This window comes from Leptinotarsa decemlineata, unplaced genomic scaffold, assembly GCF_025532065.1.
Source record: "Leptinotarsa decemlineata unplaced genomic scaffold, Ldec_3_MD MMD2_tig00005483, whole genome shotgun sequence".
Lineage (NCBI taxonomy): Eukaryota > Metazoa > Arthropoda > Insecta > Coleoptera > Chrysomelidae > Leptinotarsa > Leptinotarsa decemlineata.
Genome location: NW_027412627.1, coordinates 92501 through 105000, shown reverse-complemented (window position 1 = coordinate 105000; position 12500 = coordinate 92501). Strand labels below are relative to the sequence as shown.

Sequence of the window (12500 nt, the reverse complement as noted above, 5' to 3'; positions counted from 1 at the left end):
TCCGTTATATTTATGTTTTCACTACACTTTCCGATACTTTTATATTTTCACCACACTTTCCGTTCACGATTATTTTCGCCAAAGTTTCCATCTGCAATATTTCTTCACGCTTCCGAAATTCTGCTCGCTCCCAGAAGGCAGAGGTAAACTTTCATTACACTTTCCGTTATATTTATGTTTTCACTACACTTTCCGATACTTTTATATTTTCACCACACTTTCCGTTCATGATTTATTTTCGCCAAAATTTCCATCTGAAATGTTTTCTTCACGCTTCCGAAATTCTGCTGCTCCCAGAAGGCAGAGGTAAACTTTCATTACACTTTCCGTTATATTTATGTTTTCACTACACTTTCCGTTATCTTTTATATTTTCACCACACTTTCCGTTCATGATTATTTTCGCCAAAACTTCCATCTGAAATATTTTCTTCACGCTTCCGAAATTCTGCTGCTCCCAGAAGGCAGAGGTAAACTTTCATTACACTTTCCGTTATATTTATGTTTCACTACACTTTCCGATACTTTTATATTTTCACCACACTTTCCGTTCACGATTATTTTCGCCAAAGTTTCCATCTGAAATATTTTCTTCACGCTTCCGAAATTCTGCTCGCTCCCAGAAGGCAGAGGTAAACTTTCATTACACTTTCCGTTATATTTATGTTTTCACTACACTTTCCGTTATCTTTTATATTTTCACTACACTTTCCGTTATCTTTTATATTTTCACCACACTTTCCGTTCACGATTATTTTCGCCAAAGTTTCCATCTGCAATATTTTCTTCACGCTTCCGAAATTCTGCTCGCTCCCAGAAGGCAGAGGTAAACTTTCATTACACTTTCCGTTATATTTATGTTTTCACTACACTTTCCGCTACTTTTAAATTTTCACTACACTTTCCGTTTTCTTTTATATTTTCACTACACTTTCCGTTCGGGTTATTTCGCCAAAATTTCCATTTCAAATTTTTATTTCACGCTTCCGATATTCTGCTTGTTCGCGGAAGGCAGAGGTAAACGTTCACTACACTTTCCGTTATCTTTTATATTTTCACTACACTTTCCGTTATCTTTTATATTTTCACTACACTTTCCGTTCGGGTTATTTCGCCAAAATTTCCAATTCAAATTTTTATTTCACGCTTCCGATATTCTGCTTGCTACCGGAGGGCAGAGGTCGATTAAGTTTGACGATAGTCGTGTCACTAAGTGTTCTGGCGATGTTCTAAATTTACTGTAGTCTCTGGAGATACCCTACATTTTTTTTTATAAAAGAGAAGACATTAGTAGATCAAGATGTTCACATGATGTGGTGCTTGCTGCTGCTGCAGGTTTTTCCGGGTTTTCCTGCAGCTGAAAAAGCAAATGCGCCACTGGAATCATCAATGAAGTCGCCCCTCCGGAGCGTCAATTAAATTTTGTTGTTTCATAATTTCATGATTTGTATTACTTTCTTGACCTGAGACTTACTTCAAAAATATAAAAAATACACACGAATTCATTTCATAAGCTTTTGTGGTTCTGAAAAGAACCTTTTTTTTATGGAAACGGTAAGGACAATACAGGGGGAGGCATTAAATTCAACCGCCAAATCCGTACAAGGTTCGACCTTGCCTTTTCAGGGCGTATACAACATCCATGGCTGTGACGGTTTTGCGTTTCGCATGTTCGGTATATGTTACGGCATCTCTGATAACATTTTCGAGAAATACTTTGAGTACTCCACGAGTTTCTTCGTATATCAAACCCGAAATACGTTTAACACCACCTCGACGGGCTAATCTTCTAATGGCAGGTTTCGTTATTCCTTGGATATTATCACGCAATACTTTACGATGACGTTTCGCTCCTCCTTTTCCTAAACCTTTACCTCCCTTGCCACGACCAGTCATTTCGAATGTTAAGAATAAATTATATACTGCACGATACGAATGAAATACTGTTAGTGATACTAACGACAGACTTCGACTAAAGTTCTACACCGAACTCGGTCGGGTTTTGTTAAATTTCATGACTCCGCCCACAACTGGAAATCGGACCAATGGCGTCTCGTCTAGATGGTATATAATAGTTGGCGTGTATAAGCCGACTCAGTTCATATGTTGTCCGTCTATCGTTCGGTATACATTTCGTTCGTTACAATTCGCAATAGGTTTTGAAAATGGCTCGTACCAAGCAGACCGCTCGTAAATCGACTGGAGGTAAAGCTCCGAGAAAACAATTAGCTACTAAAGCAGCTCGCAAAAGTGCACCGGCTACGGGAGGTGTTAAAAAACCTCATCGTTACAGACCCGGTACTGTTGCTCTCCGAGAAATTCGACGTTATCAGAAGAGTACTGAATTGTTGATTAGGAAATTACCCTTTCAACGTTTAGTTCGAGAAATCGCTCAAGATTTCAAAACCGATTTACGATTCCAAAGTTCAGCCGTCATGGCTTTGCAAGAAGCTAGCGAGGCGTATTTGGTAGGACTCTTCGAAGATACGAATTTGTGCGCCATTCACGCCAAGCGCGTTACCATTATGCCCAAAGACATTCAGTTAGCAAGGAGAATACGCGGAGAACGAGCTTAATTTCATATATATATATCCCAATATATATTGAAAATATATACAAAAAAAAGGTTCTTTTCAGAACCACAAAATGCAATTGATGAAAGAATTCGTTTATCGATAGATATGAATGAATGAATGAATGAATGTATGATATTTTCAATAACTCGCATCACGTAAATATTAAATCACGGGTGTTTGCAGAACATGTTCAGTATGATCCAAATATGGATTATAATACTGAAATTTTTTACTTTCCGAAACGAATCTTTCGAAAAGATCATTTTTAGAAACGGCTGAGATAAATAACGAAAAACAAGCGATCACTGAATGAAAGATCGCTCATAACATCACCATCTTTTCGTAAATTTCCTCTGATTCATATTTTTGAATACCTGGCATAAATCTCGAGTGACTTTTTGTAATATACCCTATACCAAAAATGAATCGTTCTCGAGATATTCGATCGTTTATACAGAAAAAGTAGGTATTATTCGGTTCTCGAGCCATTTCCCTATAAAATTGAAAACAAGTCTCATAGAATACATAAGCTATTATTGATTCATCAAAATATTACATTCCGTCGTCTTGTAGGAGGAGTAACATTTCCAAAATGATGAACGAGGTATTTGGAGTCGATGAGTAATTCTGAAGATATAAAAATCAGTGATTTCTCAAATGGAACACCCTTAGTTTGGAAATCTCGAAATGATTTTGACTCATTTTCCTGAAACGATCCCAATATCAGAAAATAAGTCAACTGTTCACAAGACATATTTCAATGAAATAGAAAGACAGAGCAATATTTTTTAATTTTTACTCTTTTACGAAATTATTCGATTCATATCAATTCGATAGTCGGCGGCGGCGGCGGAAGAAATATTATTTATCTATTTTTTTTCTGTTTATAGGGATAGGCTAGGTAGGTAGTTCTGACTATTTATTTATATATTTGTTGGACAGTTGAATTATATACGAATTCTTGTAAAAAAAATTGTGGCCCTGAAAAGGGCCATTTGTTTTCTTAGACTTCGTCGCCGGAGAGAGAAGTCAACTGATAGAAGAATTTACTTCTTCTTTTTTGGAGAGGCAGCTTTTTTGGCTTTCGGAGAAGATGCCGATGCAGGGGTCGCTTTCGCGGTTTTCGGTTTGGGTGCTTTCGGCTTTTTTGTTGGTCCTTTGTTAGTTTTCTTTGCTTTCGAAGGAGACTTGGTTTTACTAGCAGAAGTCGCGGACGAAACCTTAGAAGCGACGGTCTTTTTATCCTCGGCAGTTACCTTTTTAGGCTTGGCTGCGGCAGCCGCTTTCTTTTCCGGAGAGGCTTTCTTACCTTTCGGTGATGCAGCAGCCTTCTTGCCGGTTTTAGCTTTTTCACCAGCTACGCGTTTAACGGGAGTTTTTTTGGCCTTCGCACCGGCCGTACCGGACGTTTTCTTTTCGGTAGCCGACGGTTTTGCCGAACCAGAAGATGCCGATGCCAATTTGAACGACCCCGATGCACCTTTTCCTTTAGTTTGTACTAATGATCCGGAAGCAACCGCAGATTTAAGATATTTCTTGATGAAAGGTGCCACTTTTTCTGCGTCAGCCTTATAATTCGCCGCAATATATTTTTTTATGGCTTGTAAAGAGGAACCACCCCGTTCCTTCAATCCTTTAATAGCGTTATTAACCATTTCCGACGTAGGTGGGTGAGAAGGTTTACTTCTTGGATTTTTAACTTTCTTTTCTTTCTTCGCAGTAGACTGTGCCTGCGGCGACGAAGATGAATTAGCCGAAGCCGAAGAATTCTGATTTTCTATGTCTGCCATAGTAAAAAAACAACTGACAATATATTCTCGGAAGATAGATGCTACACTCGTTAGGCGTCTAGAGAGAATGATGTAGTCCTCTGGTGTTCCGTTTGTTTAAATATTCTGGGTCGAAGCACAGGCGGACGGGAGACTGAACGCTCGACATTCTCGTTAGACACGATATTGACGGCTTCCATTCTGCTGTCGAAATGTTCGCATCAACTTCTTTACGAAATCAATGCCGGTTTCCTATTTAGACTTCGACTAGCACAATAACGTGGATAGATTCTACGTATTCCGAAAATATTTTCTGATAAGAAAAAGCTAATATTAAACCTCGACAACTCACAGTAAATTACAATGAAATATGAAGTATTGATGATTTTGACGTAACTCCAGACAATTCCTTTCCGAAAATACTCGTAATCGATGATCTGGAAGGAACCTTCGAATAAATATCATAGGCGCGACTGTCTATAGAAACATGATACATTAGCCGATAATACTCGATAAATACACGAGTGAATAGGGGCATCGAAGAGACCTCGTGTCTACCTTCATACACGACTATAACCAAGAACCGACGCTTCTAATAGCATCAACATTTTCAAAAATTATCCCTATAAAAGTGTTCGATGAAAACGGCATTCGAATAATAACGAACGTTATTAATGTTATATTCGATAAGATATAATCATCGTAATATACTTTCAATAAAAAGGTCGATACTACAACACGAACGAACGAACGAACGAACGACGATACTGTGAGCTCTATCTATAACGGAGTAATACACACCCACCCCCACCCGAAATATATAAATCGTCAATGTTATAGTCGAAATCAGAAATGCTAATCATAAACGTTTTTAGACAACATATTAGCACGTAAATAAATAAAAAACACGTTAAAAAATAACATAAGTAATAGAGTACATGACTAGTATAACAGTAACGAACGTTAACTTTTTAGGTTGATAGGTAGGTAAGCACCATCTAAATATAGGTGGCAAAATTATTTATTATCATCGCGCGTTTCACGAAAGGAGGTAACAATGTACTGATAACAAGGCAACCCAACCGAGTGAGACCTAGCGCCCTAGCAAAAATAAATTATCATTCAGCGTCGAAACGATATTGTAAGAATTCTTTCATAAATATTTTGTGGTTCTGAAAAGAACCGTTTTTTTTTAAGAATGTATATCGTAGACCGGAATAAGTAAATTATTTCGAACTGGTATATTTCGTAACTGCTTTGGTGCCTTCGCTGACGGCGTGCTTCGCCAATTCACCAGGAAGTAACAGACGTACTGCAGTCTGAATTTCTCTGCTCGTAATAGTCGATCGCTTGTTATAATGAGCAAGACGGGAGGCTTCCGCTGCGATACGCTCAAATATATCATTTACGAAACTGTTCATGATGCTCATCGCTTTACTGGATATTCCGGTATCGGGATGGACTTGTTTCAATACTTTGTAGATATAAATTGCGTAACTTTCCTTCCTCCTCCTCTTCTTTTTCTTATCGGTCTTCGATATATTCTTTTGGGCCTTTCCGGCCTTCTTCGCAGCCTTTCCACTAGCTTTGGGTGGCATTCTGAAAATTTAATTTCGTCAATATCAAACAAACAAGTACTATCGTGCAGGTTTGCTTTCGACTCAATGTAAAAGACGCCCCCCATGCCCCTCCCGGGTTGTGTGCCCAGGTCGCAAGCTCCCTCCTTACGGAAATGCTTCCGCAGGTTTGGACCTGGCGACCCTTTCCTTCCACCCCCGTTTCTTAAGGAAACGGTCCTCAATCCAGCTGCTGGCACTTCAGCAAGATTGATATCTAACCTCTTTTGGTTGGAAACCAGCCTTTAGGTGCTTTTATTTCCCTATCTAACTTCTCGGTTTAAATTTTATTTGGCTCTTGTTTGTCGCGGTATTCCTAATTGAATTTTTGCATGGGGGCCCCCAAAGCTAACGGCGGCCATAGTTGTAATAGTCGGGCTTTTCCCAGTGAAGCTGAGAAATGTGATTTTGAAATTGAATCGCGGTTTTCCTGTAAGAGAATATATGGTTAATACACTTAAGATTTTTATACTTGCCTGAGCCGCCTGACGGCGACTCGTGGGGGCGGTCTCTGATTTTGTCTTGTCGGCCTTGGATGTTTGTCCCTTTCTCGGAACCTGGGGTCACCCATATTCAACGCATCGTGTAGATCGCGAAACGCTGGATTTGATGCGATCTGATTCTATCGAACATGCTTTCTGCATGTTCTCTCATATACACGTCCACATACTGCGTGTCCAGTCCTAGATCTCTGTATATGAATCTGTTAGGGATGTAATACGGAGCATTTACGGCGGCCCTTACGCTCGTGTTCATAAATGCTTGGATCTTCTTTCTGTATGTCTGCGCGCACTGGCCCCAGGCAGTGCATGCATACAGAATTATCGGCATCAGGATCGTTCTGATCATCAGTAGCTTGACTTTCAGTGCCATGTTACTACTTCTTCCTATGATCGGCGCCAGGCGTCTTCTGGCCTGTTTGGCCATTCCAATTCTCTGTTGTACGTGTTCCTGGAATGTTAACTTCTTGTCTAGGATGACCCCGAGATATGTTGCTTTGTTTGTCCACGGAATCTCTTGTCCGTTGAAGATGACGTTGCCTTCCGGTTGTACGAACCTGCGGGTGAACAGTATCGCCTGACTCTTGTCAGGGTTGATACTGATCTTCCACAGGTTAGCCCACTCCTCTAATCTGTCTGCCTGTTGTTGCAGGTATCTTGTTACGAGTGCTTGACTCCTAGATCTCGCCAGCAGGGCCGTGTCGTCCGCGTAGAGTGCCAACTTGTTAAAGTTGTTCTCTGGCTTGGGCACGTCTGCCGTGTATACGGAGTAGAGGTGTGGCGAAAGGACTGCACCTTGCGGGACTCCTGCCTCCAGTAGTCGAACTGTTGATAATTCGTCTCCTACTCTGCATCGGCATCGCCTGTCAGCTAGAAAAGACTGGATTAATCTTACCATTGGTTTGGAGTATCCGAAATCGCTCATCTTGGCTAGTAGCCCGTCGTGCCAAACTCTGTCGAACGCCTTGGAGACGTCTAGGAAGATAGCTCCGGTGTTGTGTCCTTTGCCAAGGTTGAAGCCTTCTGTCGCAAATTCCACTACCCTCAGGACTTGTAGCTCTGTTGAGTGCTCTGATCTAAAACCGAATTGTTCGTTGGGGAGGATCCCTAACTCTCTGGTTTGTTCTTCCAGTCTCTTCAGGATGACGCGTTCCGCCACTTTGCTTATGGATGGCAGTAAGCTTATTGGCCGGTGGTTCGCTGGAAACAGGTGGTTCTTCTTGGGCTTTGGTATGTGGATTACCGTTGCCTCTTTGAACTGGTACGGGAAGTGTTGCAGTCTGAGTATAGCATTTATGATGTTGGTTATGGCTGCTATACCCTTTCGCGGCAGCACTTTCAGTGCTCTATTTGTTATGTTGTCTGGGCCTGGTGCTTTCCGAGTGATAAGGTGCCTCAGAATGTCTTTCACTTCCTCAGGCGATGTCGGGGCCAGGGGTTGCGCATTATCTGTTCGTCGGTTGAGCCTCCGTACCGTTCTTTCCACCTGGTTTTCTATTTCCTCTACCTCGTCTGTGAACGGGACGTCATTCTCTTTGCACTGCCTTTCGAAGTTGTCCGCGAATGCTTCCGCCTTCTCCTGGTCAGTGTAGACTATTCCTTGCTCGCCGTGTATTGGTGGGCAGGGTTGTCGCGGTCCGTTCCTAAGTTTCTTCTGCATTTGCCACGCAGATCTATCTTCTGTGGCCAGCTCTTCCAGACGGGTGGTCCATTGTCTTTCTCGGATCGCTTTCAGCTCTTCTTTCAGTATCCTGTTTGCTCTATTCATGCACCTTTTGTCCATCGGTGCACGTGTTCTTTGGTACTGTCTTTTCAGGCGTCTTCTTATTCTGATTAGTTCCATCGTTTCTGGTGGAAGGTGCTCTTGGAAGTTAAAGCGCGTGGCTGGGACTTCCCTCGCGCTTCTTTCCGTTGTTTGTGTGATCGCCTGCTGAAGCTGGTCCGTGGCGTTCTCCAGATCTGTTTTTGTTTCGATGCGTGGTATCTCACCCAGCGCGTCGTGTATGGTTCGTTGGAATCTTGTCCAGTCTATGATTCGCTTCGTTGGGTTGTCTGCTTCCACTTCTCCCCTTCCTATTGTGAATAGGATGGGGTTGTGGTCTGACGACCCTTCCTCTAGTACTTCCATCTCCGTAGTATCGATGTTTTGTACTAGCGCGATGTCAAGAGTGCTTGGGACTGCGTCTGCTTGCGGGTAGTACGTTGGGCTGTTCGGTGCTACTACCTCGATGTCCTCAAATTCGTCTAGTAATCTTACTATATCTCTGCCTCTTGTGTTTGCGAACCTACAGTTCCAGTCTGGCGACTTTGCGTTGAAGTCGCCGATGGCCACTGTGGGATGGTGATCTGGGAATAATTCTGCCAAGTCGGTTCTTTCTATTCTTCTACCTTGCGGGGGTAGGTATACCGACGATATTTTCAGCTGCTCGTAGCGTCTCACGTTGACTCTAACTGCTACTGCTTCGCCGATTTGGGTTTCCGGTCTTCTTTCTTCGTTTTGCGCTAGGTCTGTTTTGACTAGTAGCGCAACGCCTCCCGCGGCGTTGCGCCCCCCTGGCCTGTCTGTCCTGTACATGTTATATCCTGGGATGCGGTAGCTCTTTTCGCTTCTTATCCGTGTCTCCTGGAGCGCCATGACGTCTATTTCTAGGCGCGATAGTAGCTCCAGTAGCTCGTTTCTTCTTTCTGTGAAACCGTTGATGTTCCACGATCCTACGACTAGTCTTCCAGGCACTCGTGCTGGCATTACTGTCGTCCGGGTGTTTGGATTAGGGCTGCTAAGACCGCTTGCGCGATCTTTTGCTGCTCAGTCGTCAGATTTCCTAGAATTTGGATCAGCTCGTTCCTCCGGTTTGTTGTGCCTTTGGTGCTGGCTTTCTCTGAGCTGTTTGTTGCCGGGGCCTCTGACTCTCCGTTTGTCGAGGCCTGTTTCCTGTTGATTGCGAGGGTCTTGGTTTGGGGAACATTCTGCATCCCCTGTAGCTTGCCGGATGCGCACCCAGGCAGTTTGCGCATTTGGCCGGCTCTTCCCTTTGCTTTTGGCATTCTCTAGTCTCGTGTTGTTCACCGCATTTTACGCAACGTGCGGTTGCGTGGCAACATCTCTGTGCATGCCCGAAGTACTGGCAACGGTGGCACTGCCTTATCTCTTTTTTGTTAATTCTTTGCGGCTCCGCCCGCACGATCAGATTTACGCATGTTCTCAATGCGTATATTTTGTCCTGGTCTTTCGGCACTTTGACCAGGAATAGTGGCAGAATTTGTCTGGTTTTTCTGGACGTCATTCTGTGACATTCCAGAACCTCAAAACCTTGTCTGGTGAGATCTGCCGCGACGTCCGCGTCCTCCACGTTCTCCGGTATCCCCCGGATCACTGCGTGGAGTGGGATTTCTTTCTTAAGGGTGAACGTGTGGAATTCCAGGCGGAATTCTTCCATGTATCTGGTGGCTTTGCGCCACTCTTCTTCGTTGTTTGCGTAGATGTAGATTCCATCTCTAGTAAGTCTTGCCTTGTTATATCCTATTTTACGGGCTTCGAGACCTCTGGAGATTTCATTCCACCGTTTGCTGTCATGGACAACTATTGGTGGTGGTGACATGGGATTTGTTTGTTTCGGGTGCGTGACCGCGTTTGTTGATCCTCCTTGTTCGCTTGGCTTGTCCTCGGTTTGCCTGGGGGTTGGCCAGACTGGGACCTCCGGAGTTTTACGTTCTCCGGTTGGTACGATTGCTGGTATGTTCCCAGTAATGGACGTCTCTTCCGGTTTTGTTGTTTCCTCTGTCTCCATTTCCGTTTCCTCCGGTTTCTTTTGTAATACGACAAGTCGCGAGGTTCTCTTCCTTGCTTTCCTCGCCTTTCTCGTTTCGGCCTTTTCGAATCCGTCTTCTGTCTCCGTATCTGTGGTGTTTTCAGGCTTTCTTTGCCTCTTCTGGGAGGCTTCTTTTTCTTTTTCCGTTTCCTTGATGGCGGCGGTGTCTATTTTCTTGTCTTTTTCTTTTTCCTCTTGTTTTGGTTTTGCTGGGGCTTTGCTTTTGATTTCTTCCTTGTTCTTCTCCTGCGATTTTTCGGCAGGTTTTGTCCTATCTTCTAGCCTTCTTCTGAGGGCTGCATTTTCGGCCAATATTTGGTCGAATTTCTTGTTCATGTCAGCCATTTGGCTGACCAGCTTGTCCAGTGTGTCTCTTAGCTTTGCGTTGTCTTCTTTTAGAGCTTTGTTTTCAGCTTCCATTTTTTACGGTCTGTGTGGAGTGGACTCCCTGAAAATAAGTGGATTAAAATTCTAATATTATATTTAGTTCTAAGAAGAACTGAATTCTCTTTATCAGTTCTGATAAGAACTGTTGTTTGTGTGTCTCTTAAACACTTCACAGTTTGCCTCCTTAGGTGGTCCTTCACAGGTAAACTTTCACTTCTAGTCGATGTTGCCTCTACGAGCTCTCGATGTCGAATGTGTAAAAGACGCCACTCTGTCGTCACTATTTCAGATAGTAACTGGAACTCTAGTAGGCTCCGCCCACCGGAAAGTTGAGCGTTCGAGAACGCCCATTGGTCGGTAGGACGGTATTAATACAGGTCGATTCTATATAGAAATCATTGTATAGAAAGCTACTGTTAGAGCAACATCGAATAATTCTCAGTGAATTCTTTAAATTTATCCGATATATAATACTAATCTACGATTCGACATGTCTGGACGTGGAAAAGGAGGTAAAGTTAAGGGAAAGGCAAAGTCCCGTTCCAGTCGGGCTGGACTCCAATTCCCAGTAGGACGTATTCATCGACTCCTTCGTAAGGGAAATTATGCCGAACGAGTTGGTGCCGGCGCCCCGGTTTACTTAGCCGCAGTAATGGAATATTTGGCAGCTGAAGTCTTGGAATTGGCCGGTAATGCGGCTCGCGATAACAAAAAAACCCGTATCATTCCTAGACATTTACAGCTGGCCATTCGAAACGACGAAGAACTCAATAAATTGTTATCAGGAGTAACCATTGCTCAAGGTGGTGTTTTGCCCAATATTCAGGCGGTTTTGTTACCGAAAAAAACCGAAAAGAAGGCATAAGTACACATTTCCTGAGAGAGGAAAGCGACAAATAAAATATCGGCCCTTATCAGGGCCACAACGATTTTCTCTAATGAATTCGACAATTGCATATATTTTTTTTTTATTTTCTTGTCATCGCTTTTCGATACAATTGTTGACGCAGCACGATATGCGATTGTTTCTTTCTTGCTTGCGCATATTTACGTATACATGTATACATGATTAATAATATTATTATTGTTCAACTTCTTATTTTCGTGCCGAAACAAGTGATTTCTATTTGCTGAAATCAAATATCAGAATGTCTGTACGTTTATTCGTGATGAAAATAAAATGTATGCAGTAATATCAGATTTAGGTATACAAATGAATAAACATAACAATATCCATAGAAATATTATACATTCTTGTTCGTGGAATTACAATATAGACAATCATGAGTAAATTGGAATGAATAAATGAAAAAAATTATACCTAATTAAATTATATAGCATAGATGAATGCATACATACATTTCAATATCTGCAGAAATGAATGACGAGTATATAAAAATAGGTTGTTATTATTATTCATAGTAATTTGTGAAATGGGATAGATGAATATTATAAGCATAAAACAATAATATTTGGACAGTGGTTCATTAACCTTCGATCAGTTTATGAATATTCATTTTTTCAATTTTTTCTTTACGTACAAATGGTATCGCGTTTTAAAGCGGCGTTTCAGAAAAGTTTCATATGTAATTTCTATTGGTGAATAATTGAATAGTTTGGGAGCTACCTAGCTAGCTAGCTAGCTAGATACCAGTAGCTTCCCTGTCCTATAGATTTAGAAACCGAGTGGTATATAATCTAATTGTACAGATCGTTCTTCTCTTTTCTTCTTCGTATACAGATGTAGTAAGGTTGAAATTAATAATTTCGTTAAGTATACAGGATAAAATGAAGCAATTATTCAGGTAATCAAAAGAATGACAGATAATGCTTAAAATTAGATG

General features: G+C 42.0%; 2 protein-coding genes across 2 annotated transcripts in view; both read right to left on the bottom strand.

The window, feature by feature from the left end:
* Positions 1-5506: 5506 nt before the first annotated feature.
* Positions 5507-6572, bottom strand: LOC141484315 (histone H2B). The gene has a single exon (XM_074179392.1). The coding sequence runs from the start codon at positions 5940-5942 to the stop codon at positions 5571-5573; it is 372 nt and encodes a 123-aa protein (XP_074035493.1). The 5' UTR covers positions 5943-6572; the 3' UTR covers positions 5507-5570.
* A 2722-nt stretch (positions 6573-9294) lies between these two features.
* The window catches only part of LOC141484317 (uncharacterized), a 55835-nt gene continuing 52629 nt past the window's right edge, over positions 9295-12500 (bottom strand). The window contains exon 2 of the mRNA XM_074179395.1: positions 9295-10717. Within this exon, the coding sequence (XP_074035496.1) occupies positions 9295-10689 (1395 nt within the window). The 5' untranslated portion in view covers positions 10690-10717. The remainder of the gene's footprint in view (positions 10718-12500) is intronic.

Coding starts and splice junctions, on each gene's coding strand:
- LOC141484315 (XM_074179392.1), bottom strand. CDS start 5,942: ATGCCACCCAAAGCTAGTGGAAAGGCTGCGAAGAAGGCCGGAAAGGCC.